Source organism: Gymnoscopelus braueri (assembly GCF_963280865.1).
Source record: "Gymnoscopelus braueri genome assembly, chromosome: 3".
Classification (NCBI taxonomy): Eukaryota; Metazoa; Chordata; class Actinopteri; order Myctophiformes; family Myctophidae; genus Gymnoscopelus; species Gymnoscopelus braueri.
Genome location: NC_137612.1, coordinates 30,122,551 through 30,141,793, shown reverse-complemented (window position 1 = coordinate 30,141,793; position 19,243 = coordinate 30,122,551). Strand labels below are relative to the sequence as shown.

General features: G+C 40.6%; 1 protein-coding gene across 7 annotated transcripts in view; it reads left to right on the top strand.

The window, feature by feature from the left end:
• The first annotated feature begins 3,822 nt into the window (after positions 1-3,822).
• Positions 3,823-19,243, top strand: part of csf1a (colony stimulating factor 1a (macrophage)) — a 36,564-nt gene continuing 21,143 nt past the window's right edge. For all 7 annotated transcript variants that reach the window (XM_080423803.1, XM_080423802.1, XM_080423799.1 and 4 more), the window contains exon 1: positions 3,823-4,037. In XM_080423803.1, coding sequence (XP_080279929.1) covers positions 4,005-4,037 — 33 coding nt within the window. In that variant the 5' untranslated portion in view covers positions 3,823-4,004. The remainder of the gene's footprint in view (positions 4,038-19,243) is intronic.

The following is a 19,243-nucleotide window of genomic DNA, read 5'->3' as shown; positions in this document are numbered from 1 at the left end:
AGAACATCACCTTGAGGTTCCCTGCTTGCGCAGGAGCCACACAGCTGTTCTGGTAGAAGAAATTGTCTACATCTGGGGGGGATATCCTTACTGTAACGTGCTTTATGCATTTGATGTTGACAACCACAGATGGTCCAAACCCAATATTTCTGGTACTGTTCCAGAGGAGAGGCAGTACCACTCAGCCCATGCTTCCAGTCATCTGACCCTTAACCTCTGACGCCTGAGTCAGGAGAGGTTAGAGCAGGGGGGGGGGGATATGTCACAGCGGGGGGGGGGGGGTGAGATGTCACAGCCTCCTGGCCAGCATCAACTCTTTCATCCTGTGCTTTCATGTCGTCATTATCATCATCATCATCATCATCTTCCTCGTCATTTATGTCTGACTTGCTGCCTGGGAGAGACTGGGCCATGGCAAATTATTTTCTCCCTCTTTGCTTCAGCGTACAATAGTGTGTACTTGAAATATATGTGTATGCGCGTGGGCGTGCGCACGTGTGTGTGTGTCTGCATGTGAGAAATATCTTTTACATGTCAGCACACCGCACAATCGTGCGGAACTGGATGTCAACTGGTGGAACTGCTAGTGTAATGACGTTTCTGAGACACGTTAACCGTTTTAGACCGGGAACGCATTTGTGTTTCATTTTTAGATTTCTTTGGGCTATTCAAAAATAGCAGATCTACAAGCTCATAGCACGGCACCGAGTGCAGCGCTATGAGCTTGTAGATCTGCTATTTTTAGAAGAAAGTCGTGAAAATGTGTGCAAATCTTTGAATACATATACATTTTTAACTCAAATCTTTGCCCTTTTCCCTGGAACAACATATTTTGAGATGGGGGTCCGTGGCCAAATACATATATATATTTGTTAAACTGTTAGGACTTAGAAGACATTTGTAGAATCCCCAGAAGCAAAGATTTGAGTTTAAAATGTTAGCTTTAAAAATATATATATTCAAAGATTTGCACAAACTTTCAAGATAAAAAAAAAATAGCAGATATGAAAGCTCATAGGCACTCGGTGCCCCGCTATGAGTTTTTATATCTGCTATTTTTGAATAGCCAAAGAAATCTAAAAATGACACAGATGCGTTCCCGGTCTTAATGGGTTAACAGTGAGGTGATGTGTGTAAGTGAGGTGTTGACCATACGACATGGTCAGAGATACTGCCTCTGTCCTCAGTGTCAGGATGGATGACGCTGTGGCCACGGGTGGGGATGTGCATTTCAAAGAAATAGAAAGACCAGTTTCGGTGTGGATTGGACAGCGGAGAGATGTATGGCTCAGCCTTTTAAAAATAGAACTATCTCGGCCTGTCACCGGTCTCTGTTTTAGACATATGACAATCAAAACAAAAATGTATTGAATACAATTTTAATAAAAATGTTCCCTTACCCCCCCAAAGTTTGTGAGTAAAGATGTTAGGTATATAAATGTCAGTTTCAGAGATAATTTGTGTTGCCAAGGTGAATATAAATACATTAACCAGCAGGATAAGATTGTATATATATTTTTTTGTAATTCACATTTAAAGTCCACAAGGGTATTGCCTATGCAAATATGCATTGAAAGAGTAGTGCCCAGACGTGGGTGTAGTGCCCAGACGTAGTGTTGGAGTTTTCTTCAAGCATTTGCACATTTGGCATTGTGCTTTTGGCATCTGGACTGGAGGTAATAGAGTTAGGTCAAACTCATGTTGCAAAGGCAAATTTGTTGTTCGATTTTTTTCTTTTCTTTTGAAATTATGATTTTACTTTTTTGCCCGGATTTAGCTCCATGGATACGCAAATGGACAACAACAACAACCATCTACTTCTCCTTGGCGCGATGTAGCACCACACATCTCTCTGCACACCCACTACTATCCAGTTACCAGACAACATATCCAGTCATCTGTACAGCCACCCAGTGGACAGCTGGGAGTCTGCTACCATCTGCGTTGCATATGATATCCACTGGGTGGCTGCACAGGTAGACTGAATATGGTTTCTGGTAAATGGATAGTTGCTATGCAGATTTGGTGGGTGTGCAGCTTGATTTTGATTCTGGGTGTGCATTTGTTTGCATAGAGGGTGAGCATTTATTTGAATAGTGGGTGTGCACATTTCTATGCTGCGTGTGCATATATTTGAATAGTGGGAGTGCAGATTTGAACACTGGGTGTGCGGATTTGGGTAGTGTGTGTGCAGATTTTGAATAGTGCAATTTATTTTCTTTTATAGTGGGTGTGCAGTCTGGGAAGGCTTTCTTTCAGTAAATGTCACTCCATACGTCATTACGTATGGAGTGACATTTACTGAAAGAAAGCCTTCAATAGAGAGTCGCGCGCATGCGTGGCTGTCTGCGTCTCCAAGCTGTTTCTGTGTCTGGGTCTCCAACAACTTAGGTCTGCGCATGCGTGGCTGTTTGCGTCTCCAAGCTGTTTGTCTGTCTGCCTCTCCAACAAGTTAGGTCTCGCTTTGCTTTCGGTTTGCATGTTGCAGTTTGGTTTCGCTTTCGATTTGCGTGTCGACACAAACACCTGTGTTGCAATGAACGTCAACACGCTCTGTCTCCGTCTCCGATGTGCGGCCCAGGCTACTAGACGGGAGCCCCGCGCAGCGGCCCGAACCTCTAGTAATGCACAAACAAGAAACTCTGGATGTAGCAGGAATGTCCACATAATTCCCCCAGTCATTATTATTGCTTTATTTTCAAGAGGTGGTGTTAATTTGAGGGTTTAGTTTACTTGTATATTTGATATAGTGTGGTGGTGGTGGACAAGCAAATATGAACATAATAAAAAGTCGGTGGGTCCGTTCCAGACACCTGTATAAACATTTGCAATAATCTACTCGTCACGTGATTGTAAATATGCTATCATTGTCAATATAGGAATTATGGTCCTATGATATAGGACCACAATGCAAACAAGTCCCCAGGACTTTTTTATGTTGGCCTTTTATTCGAAATGCTTTACTGTACCGTTTATTTTTCACTAATAACGTATTCAATCAATAAAAAATATATTCAAATGTCTTTAATCTGTCCACATGCATTAAAAAGAAATCCTCTTCACTGAACAACAAAAGCAAGACTGACAGTATCAAATCTATCATGGGATCCTATGTGTGTCTTTGGTTTCTGATTAATTTGTTGGTAAAGTGGGGCATGTTATCTTGGTCCTGGGTTACGTTTTTGATCTACAAAGTCCATCTACAGTCACAATAAACAGCAAAGCTAGACCCATTTGTGTTTCTTGGTTAGTAAATCAGTCAGTAGAAGAACGGAGAAAACCATTAATCTTTTTTTGCCAGCTGTTTGCACTTTGCAGTAAACTTTGTGGCCAAATATGAAGCCACTTTTTCCTGGGCAGCTATTCTTCTAGAAGCTACAAAACTTGAGTCCTGCATTATATTGTGGCCAAGTTGAGACAGGTCTTTCTCATGGATCCCAGCCCAAATGAAATGACACTAAAGAGCTATTATATGGGTCTAGTGGGAGGCCTGATACTGTTACCAATAATCTCTGTATTAAAACCACAGCTCTAAACCCCTATTTTCACTGTCTAAGTCTATTATCCCTGATGATAATAAGAGCGGGTTGAACACCTTACGAGTAAGAAACCTACACAAATAGTCTAAAATAGAGAGGAGAGAGTAGACAGGTCTACAGTGGTCAATATAAAGAATCAAACATGACCCCTTTCTCCCTTTCTCCCTCTCCCTTTCCCCCTCCCTTTCTCCCTCTCCCCCTTTCTCCCTCTCTCTCTCCCTTTCCCCCCCTCTCTCTTTCTCTCTCTCTCTGTCTCAATAGGGACAGTCAAGCAGCAGAGCTCCACCTTGAAGTATTTCAGTCAGTCTTGTTGTGAATCTTGTGCCGTCCCCATGTCCTGCTCTTTCTCCAGCACAGGCCAGCACCTGGAATGTGACACAGGCTGATCTTTGCCACAGACAACACCTCTGCGCCAATGACTCTAAAAGCGGACTTTATTCTTTTTTACTTGCCCAGGTCGGCCAGATGAACACGCACAAACCAGTCCTTACAGCCAAGGTAAGTCACTCTACAGGCCATGTTATATCCATCCATGACAATACAACAAAATAAATTAGTACATTTTGGCACAGTTATTTGTTTGTAAGCTCATTGTAAGTCAACTAACTAGTTGACTTACAATGAGTTCCGTCCTAAGTAAAAGCTGCCACGTACAATGATTCTGGTTTTAGTTAGTTTCGCCAGACATAAAAAATGACGTACAATAAATAAACACTTCATCAAACAGTAAAACAGTTTTGCTTTTCCTCCCTTACCTCACAGCACTGAATCAGTGCTCATACCCACCTCGCCAAAAAAGTAAAAATCCAAATCATTACTTGAGTAAGAAAGTCTACTGAATCTACTGAAAAGATGACTTAAGTACTGAGCCACTAAATATTAAAGTATCAGAATGTAATTGAAATGTCTAAAATATAAAAGTTATTGTCCAATAGAAATAAACTAAAATATAAAAGAGTTATGTGCAAATTCAAATATGGCCTAAACCATATTATACAAATTAACATAAATTAAGGCAGACAAAGAAAGCAGTGCATAATGTATTGTTGTAGTCTGTCCACTCATTCTATTATAGCCTACAGTATGTGTAAAAGTCACAAGCGAAATGCAGCCAAATTTAACTTTTCCTCGTAGTAAAAGTAACATTTCTTCTTCACAAAAATACTTGAGTAAAAGTGAAAAATCAGTTGCATTAAACTACTCTTACAAATACAAGTGTTATGTTACATTTTATAATTCATGTGAATCTCCTATAAATTGTGCTAATTTCATGTACTTCTCTTGAAACAGAAGCCAATTTATAATTTGCCTTTAAACTGCGTCGCTCACCAAAAATAACGTTCAACCAAAAAAAAATACATTGTTATTTAAGGTGAGCAATGCCGTCGTACAATGGAGTATATATTAAAAGACACAGGTGGTTTTGGCAAATTGAGTAATGGACAGCCAGACAGAGGAGTGATAGCTGCATGTGAAGAGATTTGAACACAGATCACACAGATGGTCTGTAAAGTGGCAACAGATTTTTCTGAAGAGAAATGCTGGAAATATTTACCCTCTGCTCTCACTAATATGTATTTTTCCACATTTCTACTAAGCTTAGTTACAGCTTATTCAACTTCAGTTTTAATCTCTCTTAATCTCTCACATCAGTTTAATTATCACACATCAAGGTTATAGTTGTAAAAGGGTGGGTGATTTTTTTGTGTGAATTGCATTATACATCCGTAATAATAACATATACAGATTATACCGTATATAGAGAGAGAGAGAGAGAGAGAGAGAGAGAGAGAGAGAGAGAGAGAGAGAGAGAGAGAGAGAGAGAGAGAGAGAGAGAGAGAGAGAGAGAGAGAGAGAGAGACCCTATATATACAGTATAGAGATAGAGAGATCTACAAAATTAGAACAGGGAGGAACCCGGCGGAGATGAATGACACAAGCATAGTGTCACACAGAAGCTGTGTGCCAGCTACTGCTCCCAGAGCTGGATAACTGAACGGGCCGGTCGGGAAAATTGGGCCAACTGAGACCCACCGTTCCAGAGCCCAGCCCTGAATTTCAGAGCCTGATTCAAAAAGGCCCCAAATACAGTGGCACATTAATGAACAGGCAAAGTAGGCAACTATACCGGGAGCACAGAGCAATAACAGGCCCCCCAAGGGCTCATTCATGTCGTTAAAAAAAGGCCCCATGGGATTTTCTACCCAGGGTCCCAACAGTCTCAAGAATTGCCTCTTCTCACGAAAGGCTAAATATTCAGTTTCGCTGTCTTTTCTGCTTGCCCATGGCCCTAGGACCTTCTGTATGGTGTAGCACTACTGGTTGTTGATGGTACATGTCAGGTCACCACAGTAGGGCACATAATGTGTGTAGCTTTAAAGCACTGTAGCTTGCATCATTATCTAACTCTTACAGAGGTCCTACTGCCTGGTTGATGAAGACTCCTTCAGATAATTGACCTAACCTATACCAAATAAGTTGATAGAAAATTGGTTTTTTTCACATCTCTAGGATCTGTTATATGCTAAATGCGGCAGATGCTGCAACCTCATTTGTTTCTTCTAGACTCGACTACAGCAATAGCTTTTTCTACGGTTTACCCATCTGCACCACAAAGCCACTACAGCTTGTTCAAAACACTGCTGCCAGGCGATTTACTAAAACCAGTAAATTTGACCATATCACTCCAGTCCTCAAATCCCTCCTTTGGCTCCCTATTCAGGCTCGCTCTGATTTAAAAGTTCTTCTGCTAGCCTATAAATCGCTACATGGGCTATCTCCATCATACCTGTCAGATCTCATCATTCCTTACACCCTCTCCCGTTCCCTCCGTTCACTAGATGCCAGCTACCTTCCTTTCCCCAGAATCAATACAAAATCAGCTGGAAGCAGGGCCTTCTCCCACGTGCTCCTTACATTTGGAACCATTTGCCTACTTCTGTAAGAGATGATCCATTAATGTTTTTTTTAAAACAAACTAAAAACACATATTTTTCCCGTTTACTATGAAAGACAATAATCTCAGCGTGTGCCCATGATCTATTTTGTGTTTGTGTTGTAAAGTGTATTGAGAGATTCTTGTGATTTTGCACTTTAACCCATTAAAACCGGGAAATAATAGTGTCATTTTAGATTTTTGCATTGGCTATTCAAAAATAGCAGATATACGAGCTCACGACGCGTCACTTTGTGCTGCACTGCAAGCTTGTACATCTGCTATTTTTTAACATTTTTGAACACGTGCAGGCAGCAATATATTTTAATTTCAGAACAGCAGAAGTAGTTAGAGAATGTTATGAATGTTATTTTATGATCAAAACACTTATTACAAACATGTGTTTGAATTAATCACTTACAGACAAATAAAGCATCTCCTTATAAACAATGTTGTCAGTTCCCTCCTCCTCACCCACAGTAAAACTGTTCACGCTGGTGGTTCTCTTTTTCATAGGGCTGCCCATGCGTGAAGACAGGCTGAGGCAACTAATTATTTTGCCCCTGTATAATGGAGCTGGTGATTGAGAAAGACAGCATGACACAATATTCACTCTGCTAGTGTCTGGGTGTAAAGGTCCTGCATGGCTGGCAGCTCAGTACTGGTGATACTGTGCTGTTTCAACCACTCTCTGTAGAGTCTTGGCTTGAGGTCATGAGTGGAGCATCTTCCATACAAAGTAGTGACACATTGTCTCGCCACCTTAACAATGGTGTCCACGTGATGTGTCCAGCTCAGGTCTTCGCTGATTGTGAGCCCAAACCTAGAGCTGCTCACTTTCCATTGCAGCCCCCTTGATGTGAATGGGGGCATGTGCTCCCTGCAGCTCCCTGTAGATGGGGCATGTGTGCAGTACAACGCTGACAGTCGACCATGACAACTTAAAAAGTGCCTTAAACATAGTTCTGTGAGTGCTGGTATTCTCTATTATTGTATAGGGTTAGAATCCACAGAGCACTGCGGTGTCAGACTCCTGCTGCGGTGTGCATTCTGACACCGCAGTTATGATTGTGCCAGGGGAGCACTCTGTGTATTCGTCTATAGTAACCCATGTACCCGGTAAGAAAATATATTGAAACAAGTTGGCGCTGTGCTCGTATATCGTGTGTATAAATGCATAGTTTGACTTTTTATGCAAAGTGTAAAAATATGTGTCTCCAAGTTTGGAAACAGTTGGACTACTGGTCTGCACACGCACACACACACACACACACACACAGACACAGACACACGCGCGCGCGCACGCACGCACGCACGCACGCACGCACGCACGCACGCACGCACGCACGCACGCACGCACGCACGCACGCACGCACGCACGCACGCACGCACACACACACACACACACACACACACACACACACACACACACACACACACACACACACACACACACACACACACACACACACACACACACACACACACACACACACACACACACACAGCCTTTTCAATTATAGGAGTGAGATGGAATGGGATGGGATGACATAAATTGCTACGGTCATAGACAAGTCACATTTGCACTATTGAGAAAAGTTTGCTATGGAACGCAAACCACTGAGCGGAGCTGCCATGTGTAAACTTAGAAAGCTGATTGAGTGCATGTGACTTTGAATGAATGCACAGAGTGTATTTCCTCTCTATTTCCTTAGCAAATTATCAGGGTTTTGTAAATTGGTGCTATCTACTCAAACATTAATTAAATTATGCATGTTACATGTCACATAGGAATAGACAGGCAGTTGTGTGGAGTGTAAATGGCACTGGCATGCATTTGTGTGGTAGAGGAAGGGGGAGTCCCTGAGGGGTCTCAGACCAGGGCCCCATGGACTCAGGATCCGGCCCTGCGTGCTCTCAAAGGATCCACAACAAAAGCCCAAATTTGGTCTCCCACATCATTAGTTCACATCATTAGGCTACACACACATTATGTGCATTCATCAAATGGTTGTCCATCCATTAAACATGTGTTTATGTGCCAAATTAGGACAGGGCTTTTGTGCTGGGATTTGGGAAATAGCTATATGGTAGATGCCGTTTTAACGACATGTCGTTTTAATGACATCCGCCAGCAGAAAAAAAAACAATCACACATGGCAGCAATAAGCGTAATGAGCTACCATAAACATTAGCTTTAGCCTATAAAATGTGGATTCAAGAGAATTGCTTTCCTTCATCCCTATTTTACACATGGGCTACAGTACACAGATATCAAGCCTATATCTTGAACAATGCCTAAAGACCACCAATGATGAACTTAGACGCTACATGAGCATTGCAGTAATGTTGCTGAGCTACAGGTGTAGCAGCGTCAGGAGAGCTGTGTAGTTTGCTGTGATTGGTCTAATGGTCTAGAGGTCTTCAACAGGGGGTCCGCGACCCCTAGGGGGTCCGCGGAGGTACTGCAGGGGGTCCGCGAAATTGTTGTTTGATTTAAAAAATATTTTTGTTTTTAAAAACTTGTTTTTATTTTTATTTTTTTCAAAAAATGTCAATTTGTCTTTAAACATGACATATTTGAATAGCTTAGTATTTAATGCACAATAACATGGTATGTTTATACATATTTTGAAGAGAAAGGACAACGAGGTCTTTTTGCACACCTACTGGGACAACCTGTGCGTAGGAGCAGGCAACCATTGTTTCATGTTTATACATATAAAACACAATCTTATACATAAATATACGATATATATATATGTGGTAGCCTACCCCCTACCCTACGAGGTAGGTAGGGGGTCCCTGCTCCATCACCCCATCAGTTTGGGGGTCCCTGGCCTGAAAAGGTTGAAGACCCCTCTATGTAACAGGCTCAATAGCAGGGGACAAACAACAGCGGGTCATCCTTCAAAGTTGTCGTTAAGAAGCTAGGCATCATGCCTCATGACATTAATACTCTATATGGATAGATCTAACAGTCTTATCACGCAACAGTAAGTAAATGCAGCAGTCAGTCAGTCAGAGTTTTTGGCTTGCGCACATGTTTCCTGCTGTTATGATTGTTTGCTTTGAGCTATTAGTGGAGACGAAAGTGGATGCCAAAGTGATTGGGAAAAAAAGAGTGTATCAGAGGAGCTTGAAACGAGGGTGAAAGTGAACTCGCATTATTCCGTTATATGAAAGTGGGTTGGCATATCTCAAAAGGGAAGGACAGATTAAGACGGTCAGTGCCAACCAAGACAGAAACACAACACATTTGAGAGTATAATGTGGGCCCAAGTTAACTTTATTCCGGCCATAAGTTTTGTCCTCTGTGTGCCAGCGGGGCTGTAACAAAACAACAAACAATTGCATTGTCTTTTGTTGCCATTGCCCAATATGGAAAGCAATCAATCTTACATTATAACGAAAGACATGCATTCCCCTGAGCTCAGTGGAGAAAGATAGATTACATTACTTAAAATGCAGGACTCCAGGTACAAACTCCCAGGCAGAAAAACTGCACTGCCTCATCTTTAGAAACAGTGCTGTGGAAAGCTGGAAAATGACTTTTATTTGACTGTTAAAAAAATCTCCTGCAATGTCCCCGATTTTCTTTCCCTCACCAGTCCACCTCTAGACTTGTGAAGTTAATTGTTTACATTTAGATGTTATTCAATATTATCTATTACAAAAATATATTCTAAACCAAGCCCTGTTTCCACAGTTAATGTTTATTCTATTGTTGTGTTAATAAACTATATTCTATTGTTTAACTAATGAACCACCTGGTTTCTTCAGGCTTCAGTTATCAGGATACTCATGGCAGCAATGGCACTAATGGCAGATTTATCAAATTATATATTGTGATAAATATCAATATCAATCAATATGGAATAAATTATTGGTCCATACTCTTTTGCCATATTGCCCTGACCTACATACTGTACATTCATACCTACAAACATACATACATACATACATACATGATACATACATACATACATACATACATACATACATACATACATACATACATACATACATACATACATACATACATACATACATACATACATACATACATACATACATACATACATACATACATACATACATACATACATACATACATATTTTGTTAATAAACCTACTTGTCTAATTGTTTTTATTTTTATTTTTTCAAAAAATGTCAATTTGTCTTTAAACATAACATGACAAAGTTGACCCAGAGTCTGCTGGTCTGGGCATTGAGGCTGTCGTAACTTGCAAGACAGTAGCAGCTGAAACAGTCCATGGTTTGGGTGGCTGGTGCAACAGAATACACATAAATGGCGTCTTATTATTGGCTGAATAGATCAACTGAGACAAGCACAATCTGATTGTGTTTTTTCCTATATTATTATTGAATCATCATGCTGACCATAAATTGCCTTTTGGCTTAAATACAAATCATGTGATTTATAAAAACAATGGTGCTAGTATTCTCCAATATACAGTTTTTCTTGTTCTGTCCCTCTCTGTGCTGAAATATCTTGGCTCTTACTTTGTGTGAACCAATTGCAATAGCTGCCCCCTCTTTTCTCTGACTGACAAGGAATTTAGAAGAATTGAATATTGCAGACCCACCAAACGTCTTCAGCTGTGAATCGCTCAGCCAGAGGTCTCCAATGTCAGTTAGTTATTAATATATAATATTGTATATTATGTCAACTTCAACTCAACTTCAAGTATATTGTCACATCACAAGTTGAAGGTTGTGAAAGAGTGTGTGAAAATATTTTTCATATAATTTCACAACATTTTGAAGTTACAAACAAGGCAAAAAAAGAAAAAGTCACATAATAAGAAAACTCATGGAGCGCCATGGATGTCTGTGGACTCTGTGGAGCGCATATCTCCGCCAGGCCTGCTGGCCTACCCAGTTCAAGGGTTGCAGCCGTCAGGAACCGAGGAAGCTGCGGGGGGAATTGCTTTTATATTTTTGCATTTGCGTTCTCCCCCCCTACGGACAGAAGTGAGAGAGCTTTTGAAGGCCAGCTCTATGAAGCCCCTCAACGTGCATAATGTATTCTTTGTGTGTGTGTAAGAAATAGGTCCCCTTCTAATTGTGTAAGCTAATTACAGACAAATATGATGGAATATTAAAAGCTGTTAAAAAAAAAAAGTAATTGGTGCATTATTACAGAGATTATGTGTACCTAATTTGGTGGAGATTGGTGTTAATACAAACTAAATCATGTTTCTACAAAAAACAGAGCTCTTTGTAAATTTCGTACTATATTTCAGTGTAGATTTTAGAGTATATGGTTTAAGACTTGCACATGATTCACGGAAAGCTGTGTAAAGCCTTGATTTGTGAGGATCACATGTATCAGATTGTTACATGTGAGGGTGTGAGGGTTCTTTTTTATAGTATTCTACATTGCACAGTTCTGGTAGTCCACTGACTCATGTATTCAGCTTAGGATCTGCATGGGAGAAGAAGACCTGGCTGGGAGGAGACCTTTAATCAGGAGATGGACCAATCAGAGGATGCCTTCCTCCCCTACTTAGGAGCTGGCAGCACCTGTGAACTTTGGCAGTGTGTGGTAGCTGTCAGTGCTGCTACATGCTGTCCATTACCTCTCAAGTCAATACTTTGGGTGCTAAAAGTTTGGTAGCCCTCTGTATTTTGTGCTCTCTGTGACACCCTATTCAAGTTGCACCCTGCTTAAGTTGAACCTACTGAAGTAGTGTTGAGATTCTAAAGGAGTAAGTTTAACCATAATCCTGTGTTTGTTTGACCACCAGTGCCAGCTTTTTGTGAACCAGCCACCATTTTGTTTTAGTTTAGACTAGGGAAATTAGCTTAGATTAGGGAATTCATGTAATTTTGATTTGGTAGAGGTTAGGCTAGATGGGGGTTAAAAAGAATAGGTTAGCTTCTTATTTTTATTTGTTGATTTGCATTGGGGTCATTTTCAAAGTTTATATAATTCAAGTTTACGTTTCACTGTCTTATTAATGTAAACCTGTATTACTACTTTGTCACTTTCGGAGCAATAACAAAAAGTTCAGGACAATAAAACTACATTTAACTTGCCAACCTTATGTCACGGTCCTTTCATTCCCTAGACTAAGGATTGTAACACAGATGATGAATCCCACCTGCGTAAATGAGATGTGCATTCCTGTTCCTCACATTATGCTCTCATATGTAAATGAAAAGAAAATCAATTGCATTTTTACTCCAAGTACTGTAACAGCATACAATCACTGTCAGTTATTAAGACTGAGCAATTTTGAACAGTCATTCAACTAAATATGTACAAGATAGAACCAGACCGCACACAGCTCAAGTTGGCACCCTTTCGTGTGAGTTGTTTTATGACAGCTTCAAGTGCCTTACTGCTGAAGGTGGTGACATATTTGACATTGTATTGATCTATCTGAGTCTGAGCTGCTGTGTTATGTTTCCAACTCAAAAGTCCTTATCATCCAAAACAAGTCATTTAATCAACATCTGGCTCAGTGAAGTTATCCTCATGGGGAGTATAGGCTGTACTAATGGCTAATGCCACCAAATAATCTGACTGAATACTGGAAGGGTACCAACAATGAAAGCTAAATCAAATGTGTGTGACTGTGTTCTACTACTGCCACGACACGTTCTTCCATTTTCAACCATATCTTCATATAAGTGGTCCTCACTAATGCTCATTATAAGATGGCACCAATCTATTTCTGTCTACTCACTCTGTGTCTCATTGTAGGCAACCTATGAACCTGAAACCTGCCTACCATCATCGATGGGGTTCCAAGAAAATAGAAACTACAGCACAGTCTTTCTCTTCCTGGAAATGTAACACGCTGAAATAGAAATTGTGTGGTTATTTAAGTCATTTCATAAGTAATAGATATAGTATGCTTCCAATTTTTTTAAACCATAGCAATACTTGACTGCATTTAATGTGAGCTATTGTGTTCATTTTCAATAACAAATAAATAAAACAGCTTTATTTGTTGTTTTTGCATAATTTAGTAGAATGCGACATCACCTTGGGACACCATCTTGGATCTCGTAATAAATAATTAACTCATGGCAATTTAACTGATTCAGTTGCATTCCTTGAGCCATAAAACCTAAGGTTAGACACTAAAACCAGCTTTCTAGGTTGAATAGTAATTGTGGACGCCATCTTGAAAATTACGTCTTTCCAGAAGTTACATTTTCCTACATGATATTTAGCATTCCCAATAGTAACAGAATCCATTGAAAAATATTTTGTATCAATTATTTGGGGGTTCAACCATACTGACCCGTCTAATATTGGAGTTTCTGCAAACAGACCACTAGGGGGCCAGCCCAACTTGTTTGCGGTGGCTTTTGTAAACCGTATGCGTATGTATACCTAACATGCCTAAAATCAGAAACTGCATTTCATTTTACAATGCAATCCATATTTTTCCACTGAGCTCAGGGAAATCATGTCTTTTGTTGTAACGTAAGATTGATTGCATATTGGGCAATGGCTACAAAAGACCTCCCATCTACAAGGCATTTGGAAGCATTTTAAATGTAAACATAAATCTACCAATCCTGCCAACCTCTTGAACAACATCATCAACATCCTCTGGTGAATGGTGAGCCATTATGTACATTAAAGTACATAATTAAATGTAAAGAAACTGTCGGTTCAAGTTACGGGCAGGAACTTGACTCAGTCCAATTGGGGCTCCCTGTCACTTGAGTCAGAGTCTCCTTAAGCAGCAGGACACTGTTGCTCCAATCTGCACCAAAGTTGTCACAAACACTATTCAGCGGTCTGCCATGACAATAGTCACACCAGGGGCCACATGTGGCCCCCAGGGGCCACGTTAGGACCCCCTGGGGCCACAGGTACACGGTTGCTCCCATCCACACCCAACTTGGCAGAAAACTTGTTCAGCGGTCTGCCATGAGAATAGCTACACTAAAAAACCTAAATTGCACACATATTGCACAGACAGTACAGCAGTGTTTAGCACTTCAACTGGCCATAAATCGGTGACCATTGCTCTGATCAGCGCAATACAGGACAGGATTTGAATGCTGCATAATGGCCTGAAAATCGATGTATAAATGTACGTATCAATGATTTGTCTTTTGGCCTGTTCCTTCCCTGTTTTTTTTTCCTCCTTGCTCTCCGTCTTTCTGCCCCCTCCTCGCGGTGTTCAGAGCTGAAGTGGACTTCTGTATGGAAATAGCTTGTTGATAACAAAGATTTAAAGATGATTATTTTCTTATTGATAGCCTATTCAGACTGAGCAACTACATGGCCTTTTGAGATCATTTACAAACAAGCTGCCAGAGACGAACATTAGTATCTGTTCTTCTCCTGCCGTGCTCAGCTGCTGCTTTGGTCCATTTTAGAGCTCTCGCTAATTTACGAGGTTGTCCATACCTCGGACACGACCATTTTGCGTCCAATTCGGCATTACACCTGAATTGGCACAAAACCAGACATCGAATGCAAGACCACATGTACAGTCAGCCTGCACATGCAATGTTAAATGCATAACATTTGTTTCCAATTCTTTGATTGTTTTGCAAATTTTACTGTCAGCTTATGGTGGATTTTTACAGCTGTGACACTGCCAGGGCTTGGTCGGTTACTGCTTCTAAATTAAGTGGGCTTGTAATGCACTGGAAGCCATTCAATTAAAATGTTCTCTGAAAAAGCAACTGGTGTCATGTGACAGAGCTTAGCATTTTGTTTGTGGTATTGCACACAGCTGGCATACAAGCTGTTTATGGTTTTATAGGCATTCCTCTGGGAACTGTAGTGGTCTGGAAATAGATCAGATCTCCTTCCATCCAGTCCTGCTTGTTCCAACAAAAAACAAAGTTTCTGTCCTTTTCCAATTATCCCAAACAACTTCGCACTTCTTGCATGTTGCTCATTGTAAATGCTGCCGCATTGCCTCTTCCCTCAGTTTAAATTATTCTGTTGGTGACATTTTTATTAGTTAGATCTTAACTATCTTGGATTTTTGTTGTTATTTTATAGCCCAGACTGTTCCAACTACAATGGAAAGTGTTGTCGCAATCAAGCACAATTGTTGTTTCGGAGACACTTGAGAAGGCGATATACTTTGTTACTTGGTTGCATGCCATGACTCGCACAAAAAATAGCCGATCTACAAGCTCACAACGCATTGCGACACATTGTGATCATGTAAATCTGCTAATTTCAGTGCACAACACAGATGCACAACTACATGTGAGTCAGGCATAACAGCTGGGGTGCAGCTGCAGTGCTTAAATGCCAGTAATATCTAACATACTGTAGCTGTTTAAAAAAAAAAAAGATTTTCAGGCCGCTACTCTGCCTTCAAACCTAGTCCTACAGTATGTTGCGCTGATCAAAGCAATGGGTTGCGAGTTATAGCCATTTGTAGTGTTAAAACACTGCTGTAGCGCCGCATGTGTGTTTTATTTAGCTTTTTGTTCTGACTATAATGTAGATCCCTTACAGTGTTTGTGCCAAGTTTGGTGCGGATTAAAGCAATAGTGTGCCTGTGGCCACCGGGGGCCCCTGGCGTGACTATTCTCATGGCCAACCCCTGAACAGTGTCTGTGGCACGTTTGGAGCGGATTGGAGCAACGGTGGCGTGTGGCCCCCGGGGGCCACATGTGGCCTAGTGTGACTATTGTCATTACAGGACCCTGAAAAGTTTGTGCCACGTTTGGTGCGGATTAGCAAACGATGCTCCTGTGACCCCCGAGGCCCCTAACACGGCCCCTGGGGACCATACTGTATATGGCCCCTGGTGTGACTATTCTCAAGGCAGACCCCTGAACAGTGTGTGTGCCACGTTTGGTGCGGATTGGAGCAATGGTGCACCTGTGGCCCACAGGGGCCCATGGGGGCCACACATGGACCCTGGTGTGGCTATTTTGATGGCCATCCCCTGAACAATGCTTGTGCTGCCGGTGCAGATTGGAGCAACGGTGCACCTGTGGCATCCAGGGGGCCCCTGGTAGGGCCTCTGGGGGCTACATGTGGCCCCTGGTGTGGCTATACTGATGGTAGAACCGTGAACAGCGTTTGTACCAAGTTTGGTGCGGATCGGAGCAACAGTGCACCTCCCTAGTCCGGATGTTACATTGGTGACATCCGTGGTCCGTGGTCCATGGTCCGTGGTCCATGGTCCATGCATGTTCCACGGTCGACCCACCCTCTGGGCAATTTTGATATAGGATAGGATGAAGAGGGAAATTGCAGGGGTGTGAACTAATCGGTTTAATTCGGCTGCAGGACCACCATGTCAAACATCTTTCGAACATTAATATTTCAGAAGAAAAGCCACATGGTTTTAACCAATCAACTAGCACTTCACACAAATTTGTTTTGTTTGGATTGAGTTATTAGCTGTTGAATTCATTGCTTCGATTATGTATAATTTATTCTAGACATAAATGGATCACTTGAGTCTGAACAGACCATTTTGAATTTCTATAGTCATAAATCTTTATATTAATTATATTGTCGTCAGTTTTATCATAGATTTTTGCTCTGAACTGGCCTTCCTTTTTTTTTATTACTTCTTTTTATAGCAGAACTGGCTTAAAAATATACCAAATGAAATTACATAATGATTAAATGTAATAACACATGCTCGGAAGTACATTTTTAGAATGAACTCGTTCCTGAACTAATTCCTAAGCATATTGAGTCAACGCATGTGGTATGAAATGTGTTATAAATTTGACTTGACTTGAAATACACAGCTATTGCAAAGATGGCAGCATTAACTCATCCATGAAATACACAGATATTGCAAAGATGGCACCCCCAGGCATATAAACAAATTATATTTCATATTTATTCAAAAGACATAATCAAGTTTAACAGAGAAGTATGTACTTTTTATGTGAATATTTTATTTACTGTATCTGGACTTCACGGACAGAAGAAAAAATACTGAACTAATTGAAAAGTATGTTTATTTTGTTCTGTTAAGGACAGAGGAAATGTTATCCCATTAAAATTTCCATTGATTGCTAACCAGCTCTTCTAGTCTCTCTACTAGTCTCTCATTATGATAAACTAGAGGTACTAAAATTACTTATTGAAGAAGTCCACCTCTTGGCAAAACAGAGTTGATACACTTTGGGTCTAATGCAAAACTAACTTCAGAATGGTGGTAGGTGACTCTGAAGTTACAGCCAAGGAAGCAGTACTTACTTAGACAATGAACTATGTGTACAGCATTGGAAGCTATCTCAAAGGTACTTCAAAAAGTAACATTTCTTGCTTTAATAGATAGAGGTTCTGTTGGTCACTTGTTCAGTGTTAGATAGATAACACACACCCTGGTACACTAGCATCCCTAAACTCCTTAAAAATAAGCTACAGACCTCACAAAATGTATTAGTTTGGTTGATCACAATCTAGGATCCCATTCGGTAAACGAAAAAAAATAAATAGAAAAAGTGCTCCTCGGAGCACAGGTCTCCGCCAGGTCAGGTAGGTTATTGTGGCCTCCTGGTGGCGCTATAATAGGCCAATGTGAAAAGGGTGCCATTTCTTCCTAGGCCTTTCAATCGGACACTGCATTCATGATTTGAGGCATTTTGTTCCAAAAATGTGTTTTGCTAAATTAGACCTGCTGGTGGCGCTATAACAGGCCAATGTGAAAAGTGTGGCATTTCTTCCTCGGCCTTGTGGGAATGTGCGTGTGAAATTTCAGGGAAATCGCAAGCTGCGTTCACGATTTGAGGCATTTTGTTCAAAACGGACCAATCCTGCAAACTTTGGAAGCCAACCTTAGCCAATGAGGATGGAATATGGGAAATCGGACAGATCCGTGTTGATTACATGACTATAGAGATAGTGTGTACCGATTTGCATGACGGTTGGATAAAATCTGTAGGAGTAATATAAAAAAATGGGTTTTGCACAAATCGGCCCATGTGAAAGAAATTGGGGCAGAGGTTCTGAATTGGCATCCAGGGAGTGTGTGTGCACAGTTTCGCAGCGACCGGGCCAACGGTGCCGGAGATTAGCTCCTCCAAAAAGAGCTGGCTGAATAGCAGCTGGACATATACCGATGTTGTTTTGGAAAGTTGTATGCATGTATCTATTTTTATTTTTATTTTTTTATATATATATTTTTATTAGGGAAAATTAAGAGTACATAGTTATGGGTACATAGGTACAGTTGTATTCCCTTTTTTTTTGTTGCTTTTTTCCCCCCCCTTTATCTCTGTATACATGGGGACATAATGATAGTAATAGAACATTTGCATGGTATAAGGGTTTAGACTTATGTACAATAAAACAGAACAGGTGAGTAAGAGTAATAATACAACAAATAAAATAATTAAAAAATAATTAATAATAATAATAATAATAATAATAATAATAATAATAATAATAATAAAAATGTATATACATATGTATATATATGCAAGGAAATAATGAGTGGAAAGGATAGTAATAGAATCATCCTTTAAAAAAAATAAAAATAAAATAAAGACAAGGAATGAAGGGATGGGAAAGGAGGGGGGGGGGATTCAGTCAGAAGGTAGTGTTTGTAAGGAATTGAAATAATCAATAAAAGGGTTCCACTTATGGGCAAATTTAGCAGGGGTGCCGTTAACCGAGAAACGAATCTTTTCCAATTTTAGAAAAGACATGACGTCCTTTAGCCACATAGAAATGGATGGGGCCTTGGAGGATTTCCATTGCAGTAAAATGCGCCGTCTTGCCAGGAGAGATGTAAAGGCTATTATGTCTAGTTGTGTAGAATTTGCCTG